This window comes from Aspergillus sydowii (assembly GCF_001890705.1).
Source record: "Aspergillus sydowii CBS 593.65 unplaced genomic scaffold ASPSYscaffold_2, whole genome shotgun sequence".
NCBI lineage: Eukaryota > Fungi > Ascomycota > Eurotiomycetes > Eurotiales > Aspergillaceae > Aspergillus > Aspergillus sydowii.
In genome coordinates, this window is record NW_024467860.1 from 1,231,088 (window position 1) to 1,247,347 (window position 16,260).

Consider the following 16,260-nt stretch of genomic DNA (forward strand, 5'->3'; position numbering starts at 1 on the left):
TAAAACAATGGGTCTGCATTGGATGAGCTATCAATTATTTGATGGTGAGTGCCACAGTCGAGTAATTCTGCAGTTCCTCAGGAAATAGACGCACTGCCAGTTTGCGACGGATACAAAGGCACTACCTAGACTTAACCAGTCCATGATGCTGAACCGGGGAACTGGCCTGTCCCCCGTTAAGCGAGAGACTCGGCTGACGACAACTAGTCAGTTGTCAGCGAAGCCACTTGGCCGTCGAAAAAAGGCACGGTGTTACAGTACCAGTTCCTCAGTCAAAAGATGATCATGTGATCCCAAACCAAATGTCACGTGGATCTGACCAGGCGGTGTCGACCACCGGGCGGTAAATCCTGGCAAATTCAACACCGCCAGCAACTTTTTTCTCTTCTGCCGGAGCAGAAACTTCCTCGACGCAGTATCTTTCAAGCCTGAGAGATCCATTTGCGGCGTGAGAAAATGCCTCGCAAGGCGATTGACTCGCGCATTCCGGCGCTTATCCAAAATGGTATCCAGGAGAAAAAGCGCAACTTCTTTGTCATTGTGGGTGACCGCGCCAAAGACATTATCGTCAACCTTTACCATATCAGATCGCAATTCGATGTTAAGCAAAACAAATCCGTTCTATGGGCATACAAGAAGGATCTGCTAGGGTTCACGAGTCATAGAAAGAAGCGCGAGGCGAAGATCAAGAGGGAGGTGAAACGTGGAATCCGAGAAGCGAACGATGAAGATCCTTTCGAACTGTTCGTCACCCTCAACCAAATCCGCTATGTATACTACAAGGAAACGGAAAAGATTCTGGGAAACACCTATGGAATGTGTATCCTCCAAGACTTTGAAGCTATTACGCCGAATCTCCTCGCACGAACTATCGAGACTGTCGAAGGTGGCGGTACGGTAATCATGCTCCTCAAGAGCATGAACAGCTTAAAGCAGCTTTATACATTGTCGATGGACATCCACTCCAGATATAGGACTGAGGCGCACGATGACGTGGTCGCACGATTCAACGAGCGTTTCATCCTTTCTCTTGGTAGTTGCGATTCCTGCCTGGTTATCGATGACGAGATGAACGTTTTACCTATTTCCGGCGGAAAGAACGTGAAACCACTCCCCCCACCTGAGGACGCCGGTGATAACAGCAAAGGAACGAAGAAGGAACTGGAAAAGATCAAAGACGACCTTGCAGAGTCTCAACCCGTTGGATCGTTGGTCAACCTCGCCAGAACAGTTGACCAGGCGAAGGCACTCCTCACTTTTGTGGATGCTATTGCCGAAAAGACGCTTCGAAGCACCGTCACACTGACTGCCGCCAGAGGTCGTGGTAAATCCGCTGCTCTTGGTGTCGCTATCGCGGCAGCCATCGCTTACGGCTACAGTAATGTGTTCATTACTTCGCCGAGCCCCGAGAACTTGAAAACACTGTTCGAATTTGTATTCAAGGGATTCGACGCTCTCGGATACGCCGATCACGCTGATTACACCATTCTTCAGTCTACCAACCCTGATTTCAACAAGGCTATCGTGAGAGTAAACATCCACCGCCAACACCGTCAAACCATTCAATACATTCAACCCCAGGATGCCCACGTTCTTGGGCAAGCAGAACTTTTGGTCATTGATGAGGCTGCCGCAATCCCTCTTCCACTCGTCCGGAAACTGATGGGACCATACCTTGTTTTTATGGCGTCAACAATAAACGGATACGAGGGAACCGGCAGGTCACTCTCGTTGAAACTTATTCAACAGCTCCGCGAACAGTCAAGAGGTGGCGTAAAGATCGCGGGTCAAGATGATACCGATGTTGCTTCTCGAGAAACTGGAAAAATCGAGAAGAACTCTGATAAAGGTTTGGGTGGGCGATCTCTGCGAGAGATTACTCTGTCCGAGCCGATCAGATATGCGCCTGGTGACTCTGTAGAGAAGTGGTTGAACAAGGTTCTGTGCCTTGATGCGACATTACCGAAGTCTCGTATGAATACCCAAGGCTGTCCGCATCCCTCTCAGTGTCAGCTGCTTCAGGTTAACCGTGACACCTTGTTTTCTTTCCACCCTGTCTCCGAAAAGTTCCTACAGCAGATGATGGCTCTTTATGTTGCCAGTCACTATAAGAACACGCCCAATGATTTGCAATTGATGAGTGATGCACCAGCGCACCAGTTGTTCGTTCTTGTACCACCAATTGACGAGGACGCCGCTAAATTGCCGGAGCCCTTGTGTGTCATTCAGGTTGCCCTGGAAGGTCGAATCAGCCGACAGAGTGTTCTCAACAGCTTGAGCCGTGGACAACGCGCTGGCGGAGATTTGATTCCCTGGCTTGTCAGCCAACAATTTCAGGATGAAGACTTTGCTGGTCTTTCCGGTGCTAGAGTTGTCCGCATCGCCACGAATCCCGAGTATCTGAGCATGGGTTACGGATCTCGCGCTCTGGAACTGTTGGTGGATTTCTTTGAGGGTAAATTCACCGACTTGTCGGAGAGCGTAGCGGAGTCGCAGGAGGAGATGGTCAGAGTCACTGACGAAGAGCTCACCAACTCCAACCTCCTCGACGACAATATTCAAGTTCGCGATATCCGTTCCATGCCACCGCTTTTTGGCAAGTTGTCGGAACGTCGGCCTGACGATCTGGACTACCTTGGTGTCAGCTATGGCCTGACACCATCTCTCCACAAGTTTTGGAAGCGAGCTTCATTTGCACCTGTATATCTCCGCCAAACCTCAAACGAACTCACTGGTGAACACTCGTGCGTGATGCTCCGAACCCTAAGTACCGGCTCCAATGACGCCAGCTGGTTGGGGGCCTTCGCCCGTGACTTCCACCGACGCTTCGTCTCTCTCCTCTCATACCAATTCCGAAACTTCGCATCTGTCCTCTCACTTAGCATCGGTGAGTCCGCGACCGCAGGCGCCAAACTCGATCCCTCCCTAGCACCACCACCTCTCAAGAAATCCGACCTCGACGCCGCCTTCTCTCCTTTCGACCTTAAACGACTAGACAGCTACGCAAACAACCTCCTTGACTACCATGTTATTCTAGACATGATCCCCACCATTGCAACCTGGTACTTCTCTGGCCGTCTAAACGGCAGCGTCAGCCTCTCCGGCATTCAGCAGTCTATTATCCTCGCCATCGGTCTGCAGCGCAAGTCCGTGGACGAGTTGGAAAAGGAATTAACTCTTCCGTCCTCTCAACTTCTCGCCATGTTCCTCAAAATTGTGCGCAAGATGTCCACCCACTTCCGTTCCCTCCAGGAGAACGCTGTCGCAGATACTCTTCCGGCGGACAAAGTACCCACTACTGAGGCCGGTCCCAATGCACACGACGAAGTCCTTGATGAGCGCTTCAAGCCGCTCGAGACAAATCTCGACGATGAGCTCCGTGAAGGTGGTGAAGAGGTCAATGCCGAGATGCGTGAGAAACAGCGCGCTCTGATTGACGCCCTACCTCTCGACAAGTGAGTCCATACCCTACGTTCCCTATTCACACCAAATACACCTTCCTCTTTCCCGTAAAAACAACCCCTCTAATGAGCGAACAATAACTGATTTACAGCCTCCAGATACGAGATAAATAATGGAGAATCCGGCTGGGAAGAAGCAGAGAAGCAGATCCGTGCTGGCGGCGCCGCAACCGTCAGCGTGAAGTCCTCGAAGCAAAGCAAACGCAAGAAGGGCGAAACGGCGCGTGAGCTCTACGACCAGGAAGTTGAGTCCAAACGGCAGAAGGTCATTCAGAAGGGAACCGAAGGAAAGAAGAAGAAGAGGTCTTAGTTAAATTGATCTGTGTATCACCTTTTCTAATGCATGAGACCATGGTGTTTTCTTTTTGCACAAGCATAGTTTTTGTATATAGGTTAATTGCCCGGGTATATCCAAAAGTTCAAATAGAAGTTACGTGTGCAAGATCTTTGAAACTAGGAATAAGACTTCAATTCCAGCTAGCTAATACAATTGTGTTTTATTTTCTTTTGGTTTGATTTCTCCTCACGGTGGCTTCTTACCACGTTTACAGTTCATCATGGTCGTCTTTCTTCTCTGCTTGGTCTTTGGTAACCACAATACCCTCCGGGAGCTTGTTCTTAGAACCTTCGCCCATACGAATAGCGTCAACCCATGCCTCTACCCGGTGTACACCAAAGTCTGCACTCTCCGAGGGATCATAGTGTCTCCACCAACCCCTCCGTGCGTTTACCGCAATAATCTCGACGGACTGCGCATCCTCGGATAGGCCAAGGCTAGTTTTGAGAATCTTCGCCCCGGCATTCGACGCAGGGATATTATACGTGGGGACAGTGCGCTTATGCGCAACCTGTGCGAGAGTCTCAAGTGCTTCTTTGGCAGGACCAGCAGACTCCGAGTCTGATTCAGCAGGCTCTGGAACTAGGACAAGAACGCAAGTGCCAGATTTGGGTGCGAGACAAGCGGTTTCCAGAGCCTCGGGAGTTTCAAAGGTAGGGATAGCGGGCGCTTGAGGGGGTGCCTGAGCTGGGGCTGAGGGCTTAGACTCCGCAGCGGATTCTTCAGACTCGGTCGCTTTCTTTTCGGACTCGCTTGATTTGGATGACTTGCTCTTCGCCTTTTCGGAAGCAGGTGCCGGATCTGGGTTGGGAGATGCTACTTGGCTAAGGAACTCGACCATCGGGCCCTTCTTGAGTTCGCCATCATAGATTGTGTGCTCTTTCCCGTCTCCAGGAAGTAGAACCAAGCTTGGAAACTCGGTAACGCCAAATTTCTCAACCGCAGCCGATTCCTTGCTGCGGATCTGGGCTACTTTAACGCTACCCAAAAAGTCGATCGCGAGGGCGCGGATCAAAGCGCTCGTTGTGCCCTTTTCAGTAAAGAGAAGAGCCTTCGGTGACGCTTCTTCCTCTGAGAGCCACTCATCAAGGTTCTTATCTGTGAGTCTCTTCACATTGTTCGGCATTTTCTCTACTACCGCGTCGGCAATTCCTTTGGCGGTCCTAGGGCCCTGGTAGTCTTCCACAATTGGTTTTCCGGGCTTCTTGGAAGGCGTCACGATCTTCAGTGTTGGGAATCCCTGTACGCCCATCTGTCCGCAGAACGGTTTGTTCTCGTCTTCGTCGCAGTTAACGGCCGCAACCTTAGCCAGTCCGTCCAAGTTCTTCGCCGCTTTCTCGTAGGCAGGCTTCAAGTTCTGGCAGTGACCGCACCATGGGGCGTAGAACCTGCAAAGGTTTAGATTGCTTAGGAACCGCTTGTAGAAACGCACGTGGGACTTGGAAGCTTACTCTACTATCTGGTATAAAGGTTAGCTCTGTTCTGAGGAATCGGGGTTTGTGAAGGGGTATCACATACGGAGGAGTAGTTTGAGTTAGCAATCAGTTGTTTGTAACTTTTCTGATTGAGCTGCAAAACCGGAGATTTCTTAGTATAAAGTCCATCTGCGTTGACTGGCAGCGCTGCCAAAAGCGATGCGGCGAGGCAAAGCGCAGAGCTTAGCTGCACCATGATGGAGTTAGTGTACAATCAGTTTCTGGATAACTGTATGGTCTGGATGAAGAGATCAAAGATCATGCAAGAAGCATGTCAGCGAAAATAAGAGCTGTATTTAAGCTGTAGCTGGCAGGGTTGAAGAAGATAAAAGCAAGGTGTCCTGAAGCTCTTGGCATGTGACGCACTCCACGGTGCTCAATTCCGCCTCCGCAGTCGATCGCTGTCGACTTCACAACATGGTGGGCATACCTATATATCGCCTTTTTGCCGCTTGTCTTGATGTTCACAGCTTTGGATGGTTGTGAGCACTGAATTGTTGTCTTGCTCCAGCTATTATGAAGTAATCTATGAATTGCACCATCCCTACACCCACCATGGCAGGAGGTTTGGACACGCCACAGTCCTGGGATTCACAGTCCTTGGATTTGCCCTTATTGCCACGCGAACTGTTTTGGATGGTCTTAGGCTTTCTCGGGGGAAGTGATATAATTCGCTGTCGGCGCGTCTCTCGGCTGTGGAATGAAGCCTTTGGACATCCGGCCAATCTGATACCGCTGTTAAAAAAGCTTTTCCCACTGGCTACTGAGGTCAGAGAGCTTTACGCCAGCCACGACTATGAACTCTTAGCGGAAATAAATAATAGCAACTACTGGCGCTCATTGTTCGACCGAATTGCGTCGAGGTATGAACACCTCGGCCGCGGAAAGCCAAAATCAATCCAAAGGCACAAGCTATGTGAAGAGTTCGGTATTTCTGGTGAAAGAGAATGGTTCCAGGTGCAACCATGGGACATTCACGCCAGTCATCTTATGCAGCGGGTGGATTTGCCCTTTTCAGAGCCCTTCTGGTCGTATGATGATGGGTTGCTGGTATACCCAAGTGCAGACCATACGTGTTTAGTTCTCATGGACCTTGACAGCGACAGGAAGTTCATGGTGCCATTCATCATTACAGGCAAGGTAATCCGGAGAACTCGGCTGCAGCGCCGAGTCCTCATTGTGGAATGGGCTGAGCCGAAAGCCTTCCATTGGCTGAACGACAGTGATGGTGTTCACCGTCACTTTGCTTCTTCATTCGACGTGACCAAGACATCCAACGGCTGGAGCATAACCTTCCGCAATGAGTGGAAGATCATGTTTCTTGGCCATCCTCTCAGCGAAAGAGACCGCTTTTACTCAACCCATAGCCAAACCCATTATGCCATATATTTCTGGCAACCTAATCGCAGTCTATACACTGCAGATGAGGATGCTCCTATAGAATCTTTATTAATATGGGACATCTCTAAACCGTCCACATACAGACCTTCTTTGGACCCAACAGGACGCCTGTGGAGAGAAGCAGAGGATTTGGGCCCGCACATTGTCTCAAGGTTCGGCTTCCATGAGCTAGAATTTTACTCTGTCAGACAACGAGGCCTTCCAGGTATACAATGGTTGAACATCACCGAAGACAACCAAGCAATAGAGATATTTGAAAATCTATGCACAGGCCCCGTCGACCGATTTGTTGGACCTGCTGAATGGACATCACAAGTTCAGGTAACCTGCATCCCAGTCATTGGCCACGGCCCATGCTGGAGACAAAACCTCGATATCATACTGCCTCCTTACCGGGGGAATAGCAGTTTACAAGCAAATCCACTTAGTCTCGCGGTGTGTGATGAGCCATGGTATACCATAATTTCGGAATCCGTGGACGAGAAAGCCCAAGTTGGCTACTGTCTTCATTTATCGCAAGCAACATGGCCATTCGACTTGAAAGCTTCCCTGAGCATCATAACCCCATCATCTGCTATCACTTTGAAGCACGCCGATATCTTCGAGCTCACAGGCAAGGGGAGAATTTGTGGAACCGAACGGTACCTGCTTGGTGAGAACGGGAATCGTGAACTAGTTATTTACCGATTCGACAGATAAAACCCATGTGTACCTGAAAGGGTCGTAAATCCTTTTGTGGAAATACCGGTGACATTCCTGAGCAAAAGTCGAGTTATGTTCGCCTCGAACAAATTCTTGGTTTCTGACCAATCCAGCTTAATACTGCCAGTCAATCCTTCGACTGGATAAACAGTTTTATCCGTTGGTCAACTCTACCCGACATCCCTGAAGATATCTGCTATCGCGCATATTCCTTTGTTTCGGGCTTTAAACAACCCACGCTCGAGAGGTGTCGCAGACTTCTATTGCCAGTTGGAAATCTCGCGCGAACGCGGACGGGTTGATGGTTCGGTGAGACTAAACGTGTGGCCGGCCGCTTTCCTCCTGGGTGTCTTGTAAGGCTTGCGCTTGGGTTGGTATTGAGTTGTTTGTGTTAGATCAGGGTCTAGATATGTAGGCCAGACATGCGAAGAGCAAAACATGCGGAACAGCCTGCTGAAAGAGAAAGAACAAAGTATCAAGGAATCGTATTGAATATTTCATAAAATACCTAGATACTAAATGAATAGTCCGCGTCATATAAGTTCCACTGTTTCTCTTAGCTCAAGCCCAAATTCTTCCGCCAACAACGCAAAAGCTACAAACAGGGACTTAGGTAGTCCATCATAAAGGAAGGCGGAATTGATATACTCCAACATTGGCAATCAGTGAAGGTGAAACAAAAACAGCCCGTGATCTAATAGTCTGGTATACCATTCAGATTCAGATCACTTGCCTTCCTCGAATTTGCATCTCACGCACTTCTTGATGCCACAATCCGAACACACGAGCATATATATTGGCCTCCAAATATTACATACCTCGCATTCTTCATGTCCGAGTTCCTTCTTCCAGTAGCCAAGATGGCGGCAGTCCTGCGGGACAGAGGAAACTCTTCGCTCCTCTGCGCCTGGGACAGTGACACGGAGAGACTCAAGCCATCCACAGTAAGTTTCCAATACCATGCCCCTGAGTTCAGCCTGGAAGTCCTGCCTATTGTATTGGCTATTCTTGTTGGCGAGTTTCGCAGTAAAGAATGGGACGAACGGGGCTAAGTATGGGTAAACGCTCTCCGCGCTGAACTCCGGAATATCAGGTAAATGAACAGGAAATTCATCGTTAATGGAAGAGTTTGAGATGGTCTCGCTGTCGCTGTTAGTGGGAATATCATGGTATGTTTCGCTCTCCAAATCGTCTGACTGGGATTGAGCTGCATCACTGAAGTCGTAGTAGATAGATTCAGCGCTGTCGTCGTGTGCATTTACGGTAGAATTCGCATCCTCGTCGAATTGAGCCTCGCTACTCAAAGGGGACAAGGCGCCGCTCGTCCATCTTGCAGGCAGTGACATGTGTTCTTCCAAGCTTCGCCGAAATTTCGCCATATCAAGAGGAGAGTTATCCTCGAAAGTGGTTTCAGCCGCGGCATCCATTTCTTGGTCGATTTGGGAACCGACGTCACGGTCTGTATCGGGGTTGGGAATGGTATCTTCTGCAGTAGCCGCGAACTTCCCGGTCTTGGTATTATCTAGAATGGCTTCTGTGTTGGCTGTGTTGATTTCGACAACCACCGGTTCCATTTTAGACTGATAATGAACATCAGCCTTCAGGTCGGCGTCAACGTGAGCATCAATATGAGGGTCTGGTTCTGCTCCAGAAGTAGTATTGTTGCCATTCTCGTACTCGTTCCCATATTCGGATCCAAGTCCAATTTCTACTTCGGCATTCGCCGCAGAGTCAGCCTCAGCTTCACCAGCAGAGTCATTCCCAGTGCCACCATCGCCTTCAGGTTCCAACACATCATCACTATCATCCCCATTGGGTTTTGCTCCACCCCACCAGACTAGTTCAGGGCCGTTGGATATCTCATCATTATCCCCTCCACTATGAACTGATTCGTTACTCAACCCTTCTGCTGCTGGGTTAACCGTAAACTTTCGACGACTCTGACGGTCCTGTGCCTCTTTTAATGCCTGTTCAGCAAAGAATTGAGCAGCCCGACGACCCGCCTCTCGCCTTTTCGCCTCTTTCTCTCGGACCTTTTCCCAGCGAGCCAGTTCTTCCTGTGACTGGGTCGAGGAAGGGCTCATATGAACGCTTTCTTGGTAGCTGAACCTGTATCGGTTTCTTGGGGTAAAATTATATCGGTAATACATGCCACTTGGTGCCCATCCTTTGAGTTCAGAATTAGCGGATGAGGGCTCCCCATCGCCGGTGTATCTGTTTCTTCGACTTAGCTCGTCATCGTGTTCACGGCGGGAGGTTGGATCGCGGAGAATATCGATTGCTTCGCAGATCTGTTTGTGTTTTTTAACGCGTTATTTCTTGGTCAGCCACATATGGAATCGAACCAGACAGGAGGTGTCTCCCAAGTTTTACCTGCTTGAACTTGATATCATCGCCTCCTGCTTTGTCAGGATGAAACTTCAGAGCGAGTTTTCTGTAGGAACTTTCGATGTCCTTGAGTGGCGCATTTGGCGTGCTTTCCAATATCTCGTAACAATTCATCATCGGACGTTTGTAAGAATCGGCCATTGTTGTACGGGCGTATGTTCTTTATAAGTCTGTTGTGAGGTTTGTTTTGAGAGGAAGTTGGACTAGCAGAGGGTGAAGTTTGAGGTTTTGCGTACTAGCGCAGAGGTATAAGTGACGAAAAACTTGAAAGGAAGGGAAGAGTGTGAGATGAGAGTAGAAAAAGTAAACTGTGACTTTTGGGGGGGAAAATCCCTGATGCCGAGAAAAGAGGTGAATGAAAAGCACTCAACTCTTTAGTAGACCAGTGCTTCACACTAAGTATGCTACGTGAGTGAGCTGCAGCAATACAAACGGCACAAAATCCCTAGCATATAAGGTCAATGCTGAAGAGAACGGCTTTTGAAAGACGCAGTTCACTGCTATCCATAGAGACAAGGACAGAAGAGGTCATGGTACAAACGAAATGTAGAGATAGATTTTACAGGTTGGCGAGAATCTAGGTACGTATGAGTTAGTCTACATATGGTGACTCCCTCCCAAAAGACATCGTAACAGCATCTATTCAGCGCTGGCGGCGGCACCGGTAATGATTTCAACCAGTTCACCGGTAATGGCGGCTTGACGCTGTCGGTTGTACAGAATCTGGAACCTGCAAAAAAGTTAGAGTATGCTTTGATATGCCAAAATTATTTGCTGGTACTCACTTGTCGATCATGTCACCAGCGTTCTTCGACGCGTTCTCCATAGCGTTACGGCGGGCCTATTGTTGAATTAGCATGGTTCAAATCTTAAAGCCATTGAACAAGGAATGAAACTCACCGAAATCTCACAGGCGTGACCTTCAGCCATAGCCCAGAACAAGTTGTTCGCGAGAGCGTACTCGCGGAGGTTGGAGAGGGCTTCCTCGTCAGCCTCGTAAGCAGAGAAGTTGGCTGGAGAGCAATGTCAGCATTTATTGGCTTTCTGAAATGGAAGCAAACAACTAACGAGACTGGGTGATAGCCTCCTCAGAGTAGGCCTCGACGGTCTCAGGCTCGTAACTCTGCGCGTTGACGAACTTGTTGTAAATAATTCTCACGCTGGCATAGTCGGTGGGCAGCAGAGCGATCTGGTCCGCAACAGCCTGGGCATCAGCGAAGGTGGGAATGTCCTTGCAGACGTTGGCGAAGCTGAGGACAATGGAGTCTGGGTTGGTACGAGACAGCTGAGCCTTGGCCTTCTCACCGAGAATGACGAGGTCGGAGTTGGGGTATTCCTGGAGAGCGCGGCGAGTGGCCTTGCTGAGACCGGAGTGGATACCACCGCAAAGACCCTTGTCGGAGCTGGCGACGACAAGCAGGGTCTTCTTATCCTCGAGGGCCTTGGTCTCGGCTTGCTCGAAAAGGGTGTTAGAGGTCTGACCGTAGGCACGGGAGTCGTCCATGGCCTTCTGAGCGCGGGTGAGACGGGTGGAGGCAATGACCTTCATCGTGTTGGTGATCTTCTTGATGTTCTTGATGGACTTCAGACGGCCTTCGATTTCACGGAGGGTCGCGAAGTTGGCGGCGTTGGGGGGCGCAGTGCTTCAACAAAGTCAGTAACCATCACCAAACCTCCCACATATCCAATTCAGGTTCCTTCCTGTTGTTTCGAAGAGAGACGTCGTTGACGCAGTGGGCGGGCTGGGAGCCGGAAGAGGACTTACCGGGTAACCGCAATAGCACCAGCCCTGACGGCCGGACGAACAGCACGGGTAAGCATGGTGAAGTCGGACCGTACAACGGAGAGAGGTTTATCACCGGTGATAGAGATGAGGAGACGGCGCGAAGGGGATCACCACGGGGTTCAATCGCCGGCGGAAGTGGTCAACAGTGGATGATGGGAAGTGGACGAATTCGACTCCTGTTTCTGTTCTTCCGACACCCGGAAGACTAGTCCCAAGCGGGAAGCTGTTACGGGCGGGCGGGAAGACCAATAATGTATTCACGTGACTTCCTCCCGAATTCCGAATCGGTTGGAGGCATGCTTACCACCTGAATAATCAGGCAAACATTGTGCGCTGCAACAGGAGTGGCTGAACCGGTCCGGAGAAACATGGTGAAGCCCGGATCGCCTCAGGCCCCAGCACAAGAAGCCTCGCCTTCCATTCCTTTCCTTTCCTCCTCTTCTCTCCTCGGCCTCACTTGTGTCTCGTGCGGACTCACCCTCTGTGTACCTCCTATTCCCGCACACCCAATGCCTCTGTCCTAACACCTCTCACTCACTCACTCCCAGCTATCTTACTTCACTCTCTTCTCTCCCTTTTCATTGGTCAGATCATCATTGACTTCATTCTTCGTCAAGCGCCAGTTCGGCTCTACAAGCTTGGCAGGTCAATCCCGAGTCTTTACCTCCCTGCGCACCGAGCCCGTCTCTTCTATAAACTCACTACTCGACGCAATCCAGTCCGTCTAGCTCTCGCAAACATGAGCTCTTCGGAAGACGATACCCCGCTTGTCAAGATGAACGGTAGATCCTCTGGTAAGTCGCGGCTTGCGCTCGTCATCGTAGAGGCGCGATTTTCGTCCCACTCGTCCGCTCTCCGAAAATCTATCCTACTTTGTGGCCGACTACAAGTCATATTCTGACCATTGTCTCATGCGAAATTAGGTGGCCAATCGAACGTCAAAACGAACGGCGCAACGGGAACTAACGGCCATGTTGACCCTGGAGTCTCCATTCGATTTGGACCGGTTCAGCCAGATGGGGAGCAGCCAGACGGGGACGTTGAGATGAAGGACACCGATGGCGTCGCTAATGCGAGCAAAAGGAAGGCGCGAACTAGCGTTGGTCAAGCAAAATCATATGCGGAGCCAGAAAGTAGTGAGGAGGACGAGCCTCTGGTACATCTACCCGCGCCCCCAACTTCTACGGCACTACTGCCGTTGCTTTCTGTTTCAACGGCTGACTATCCGACAGAGCAAACGTCGTCGCACTTCAGTGAAACACGAAGATCCAGAGACAGATGACGATGTCCCTCTCGCACTCAACGGAAAGAAACTTCCCAAGGCTTCTGAGACCGCCATCGGTGACGAATCCGACTCAGATGTCCCAATCGAAAGGAAGTTGGCAGCCGAGAAGAAGAAGATTCAGGTTAAGGGAGAGAAGGAAGTAGCACCGAACCGAAAGACAAGCAAGCCTACCACTGCCACTGCCACCAAGAAGCAGACGAACGGGGTGAAAAAGGAGCCAGCCTCGACAAAGCAAACCCTGAAGCAGGTGAAGGCTGAACCGAAATCAGGACAATCCACCCCAGTTAAGAAGAATGGGAAGGCTACTCCGGTAAAGAAGGAGGAAAGCGAAGAAGCCGAGGAGGAAGAAGAAGAATACAAGTGGTGGGAAGACCCGACGAAGGGCGATGGAACTATCAAGTGGAAGACTCTCGAACACAACGGTGTCGTTTTTCCTCCGCCGTATGAGCCACTTCCTAAGAACGTCAAGATGAAATACGACGGTATCCCCGTTGACCTTCACCCCGATGCGGAAGAAGTCGCGGGATTCTTCGGCGGTATGTTAAACTCGACTCAACATGTGGAAAACCCTACATTCCAAAAGAACTTCTTCACCGATTTCAAAGCCATTTTGAAGAAAACCGGCGGCGCAAAAGACCAAAAGGGCAACAAGATCGACATCAAGGAATTTTCGAAATGTGATTTCCAGCCGATCTTTCATTATTATGATACGCAACGCCAAGAGAAAAAGGCTCTACCACCCGCTGAGAAGAAGCGTCTTAAGGCCGAAAAGGATGAACAGGAGGCTCCGTATATGTTCTGCATGTGGGACGGTCGCAAACAGAAAGTCGGCAATTTCCGAGTCGAACCGCCCTCGCTTTTCCGTGGTCGTGGTGAGCATCCAAAGACGGGTCATGTCAAATCACGAGTCCAGCCAGAGCAGATCACCATCAACATTGGCAAGGAGGCTCGCGTGCCTCCCCCTGCCGAAGGTCATAAGTGGAAGGAAGTGAAGCATGACCAAGAAGGCACGTGGCTCGCTATGTGGCAGGAAAACATCAATGGCAACTACAAGTATGTCATGCTTGCCGCTAATTCCGACGTCAAGGGCCAGAGTGATTACAAGAAGTTCGAAAAGGCCCGTGAACTTAAAAAACACATCGCCCGCATCCGCAAGGACTACCAGAAGAACTTGAAGAATGAGTTGATGGTGGAGCGACAGAAGGCTACGGCTGTCTATCTCATTGACCAGTTTGCTCTTCGTGCGGGTAACGAGAAAGGTGAGGATGAGGCTGAAACTGTGGGCTGCTGTTCTCTGAAATACGAGAATGTCACACTCAAACCTCCGAACAAAGTGGTCTTCGATTTCCTGGGTAAGGACAGTATCCGGTTCTATGACGAGGTAGAAGTCGATATGCAAGTCTTCAAAAACCTGAAAATCTTCAAGAAGGCACCCAAGAAGGACGGCGATGAGATCTTTGATCGCTTAACTGTAAGTTGTGCACCTGGGGAGGTCGAAATGGCAAACACCTTGCTAACCGTCATAGACATCCGCGCTGAACAAACATCTTTCTCAATACATGCAAGGCCTAACTGCGAAAGTGTTCCGTACCTACAACGCATCTCACACGATGGCTGAACTGCTCAAAGACATGCACGCTACAGGTACCAATGCAGAAAAGGTCAAGGCGTACAATGATGCAAATAGGAAAGTTGCTATCTTGTGTAATCACAAGCGAACAGTTGCAGCATCCCATGCTAATCAAATGGAGAAGATGAGCGAGCGGGTAAGTCCAGTGGTTTCAACTTGGGAATTCAAATACAGAAATGGCTAATCAATCATCCATGTACAGATCAAGGGCCAACGGTATCAGATGTGGCGTCTCAAGCAGATGATGCTTGATTTGGAACCATCCTTAAAGAAGAAGAAGGGTGCTGCATTTTTCGAGTTGGATGAAGACATCGACGAGGAGTGGGTCAAAGAGCACCAAGCTTTCTTGGTCGAAGAGCAGCGGCAGAAAATCAAGAAGAAATTCGAGAAGGATAACGAAAAACTTGCTGCGGAGGGTGAGAAAGAGATGAAGGCGAGCGAACTCGAAAGCCGACTGGAGGTTGCAAAGGACTTAGAAAAGAAGTACAACAAAGAGAACAAATCTGGCAAGGTGGAGGCCGAGGGACGGGGCCCAACCATCGAGAAACTGGAGGCTGCCATCACGAAAATCAAACAGCGTGTCGAAAACATGGAGCTCCAAGCTCAAGATAAAGAAGACAACAAGGAGGTGGCCCTGGGCACCTCGAAAATTGTGAGTTTCCCATACATCCCTTCGTCTCTTGGTGAAAAATGTCTAACTATCAGCAGAACTACATCGACCCTCGGCTCACAGTCGTTTTCAGCAAGAAATTTAACGTCCCGATGGAGAAATTCTTCTCGAAGTCTCTGCGAGAGAAATTCGAGTGGGCAATCAAGTCCGTCGATGAGGACTGGGAGTTCTAAACTGAACTACATTTGGATCTTCTTGTTATTCATTTTGTTTTGATCACAACTACCGCTATCCACCTTTACGGCCGATTGCAAAACTCCCACGCATTTTCAAGCATTTTCTTCACATGTGCCTCAGTTCTTCTGTGTGTACGCCATACACGTTTTGTGCCCTCCCACCGCTCCTCAACAACTCTGGAGGGCACTACCTCACAAATATTGGCATCACTTCTGGTTTTTTTTTAAACCACATGGAGTGGTATGAAAACCACGAGTCTACAGACTATACTTATACTATACACTACACAAACATGCATTTTGCCTTAGCTAGCTTTACAATTAGAAGAGCTGATATCTAATCAAATCCAGCGCCACTTACAAGTTGCAACAACCACTTTATTCATGAAAACAGCCTGGGATTCAGATCATGTCTACCTAACCCAAACCCTTTGTCACTAAGGTCCCAATTCCAAATATATTGACCAATGCCATGGCTATCAATTACTAAAAGAAACACCGTGCAATTCAAACAAATGACATGGACGAGCCCCATTAGGATTAGAGTACATCCGTGTATAGCAATATAATGAGAGGTCCGTAAAATAAAATAGAAGACTCGTTCATCCAGGGAATGCAATCCGTTCAACATAGACCAAGCTCTAGCTGTGCGTGATGGCCATACATCAAAGCCAGGATGAAACGCTAAGAGAGAAGTAGATCATCTGGACATAGAAAAGCGGAAAAAAGAAAATAAGAGACAGTAATGGAACAAACCAGTGTTCCAGCTGAGAATAGGTTCAAGACGGCAAAAAGAAAGGAATATTATAAATTACAGGGTGGTGAGTTGCGTGATTTGGCCGTTCAAGAAACGAGGAAGATGGCCGAGAGAATGCGGTCTATATGTAGGTGCTTTTGATCAAGAGGATCCGTGGCTCGAGTTTGTGATGTAGATTCCGTAGTCATACGC

General features: G+C 49.4%; 6 protein-coding genes across 6 annotated transcripts; 3 read left to right on the plus strand and 3 right to left on the minus strand.

The window, feature by feature from the left end:
• The first annotated feature begins 91 nt into the window (after positions 1-91).
• ASPSYDRAFT_40753 (ribosome biosynthesis protein KRE33) lies at positions 92-3,653 on the plus strand. Its single transcript, XM_040846142.1, has 2 exons — positions 92-3,455; positions 3,554-3,653. Exons 1-2 carry the CDS (start codon positions 457-459, stop codon positions 3,573-3,575), a joined length of 3,021 nt encoding a protein of 1,006 aa, XP_040705950.1. The 5' UTR covers positions 92-456; the 3' UTR covers positions 3,576-3,653.
• On the minus strand, positions 3,561-5,620 carry ASPSYDRAFT_40754 (putative disulfide isomerase). Its single transcript, XM_040846143.1, has 3 exons — positions 5,317-5,620; positions 5,250-5,257; positions 3,561-5,186 (listed from the first exon to the last, which is right to left on the minus strand). The coding sequence occupies exons 1-3, from the start codon at positions 5,467-5,469 to the stop codon at positions 4,007-4,009; spliced, it is 1,341 nt and encodes a 446-aa protein (XP_040705951.1). The 5' UTR covers positions 5,470-5,620; the 3' UTR covers positions 3,561-4,006.
• Positions 5,621-5,828: 208 nt separating this feature from the next.
• Positions 5,829-7,373, plus strand: ASPSYDRAFT_142844 (F-box protein; the record flags this gene model as incomplete). The annotated part of the gene is made up of 1 exon (XM_040841277.1): positions 5,829-7,373. One exon carries the CDS (start codon positions 5,829-5,831, stop codon positions 7,371-7,373), a length of 1,545 nt encoding a protein of 514 aa, XP_040705952.1.
• A 263-nt stretch (positions 7,374-7,636) lies between these two features.
• ASPSYDRAFT_27799 (DnaJ domain protein) lies at positions 7,637-9,905 on the minus strand (the record flags this gene model as incomplete). Its single annotated transcript, XM_040844438.1, has 4 exons — positions 7,637-7,779; positions 7,885-7,891; positions 8,195-9,667; positions 9,750-9,905. 4 exons carry the CDS (start codon positions 9,903-9,905, stop codon positions 7,637-7,639), a joined length of 1,779 nt encoding a protein of 592 aa, XP_040705953.1.
• A 498-nt stretch (positions 9,906-10,403) lies between these two features.
• ASPSYDRAFT_27800 (F1F0 ATP synthase subunit gamma) lies at positions 10,404-11,585 on the minus strand (the record flags this gene model as incomplete). The annotated part of the gene is made up of 5 exons (XM_040844439.1): positions 10,404-10,494; positions 10,550-10,605; positions 10,665-10,777; positions 10,833-11,407; positions 11,530-11,585. 5 exons carry the CDS (start codon positions 11,583-11,585, stop codon positions 10,404-10,406), a joined length of 891 nt encoding a protein of 296 aa, XP_040705954.1.
• Positions 11,586-12,289: 704 nt separating this feature from the next.
• ASPSYDRAFT_143126 (DNA topoisomerase 1) lies at positions 12,290-15,308 on the plus strand (the record flags this gene model as incomplete). Its single annotated transcript, XM_040841312.1, has 6 exons — positions 12,290-12,344; positions 12,474-12,706; positions 12,783-14,306; positions 14,362-14,601; positions 14,668-15,117; positions 15,174-15,308. The coding sequence occupies 6 exons, from the start codon at positions 12,290-12,292 to the stop codon at positions 15,306-15,308; spliced, it is 2,637 nt and encodes an 878-aa protein (XP_040705955.1).
• Between the last annotated feature and the right edge of the window lie 952 nt (positions 15,309-16,260).

Bases quoted from the DNA above. Each gene is read 5' to 3' on its own strand.
- ASPSYDRAFT_40753 (XM_040846142.1), top strand. From the start codon at position 457: ATGCCTCGCAAGGCGATTGACTCGCGCATTCCGGCGCTTATCCAAAAT. The intron at 3,456-3,553 runs GTGAGTCCATAC...ACTGATTTACAG, and splicing joins GACGCCCTACCTCTCGACAA to CCTCCAGATACGAGATAAAT.
- ASPSYDRAFT_40754 (XM_040846143.1), bottom strand. From the start codon at position 5,469: ATGGTGCAGCTAAGCTCTGCGCTTTGCCTCGCCGCATCGCTTTTGGCA.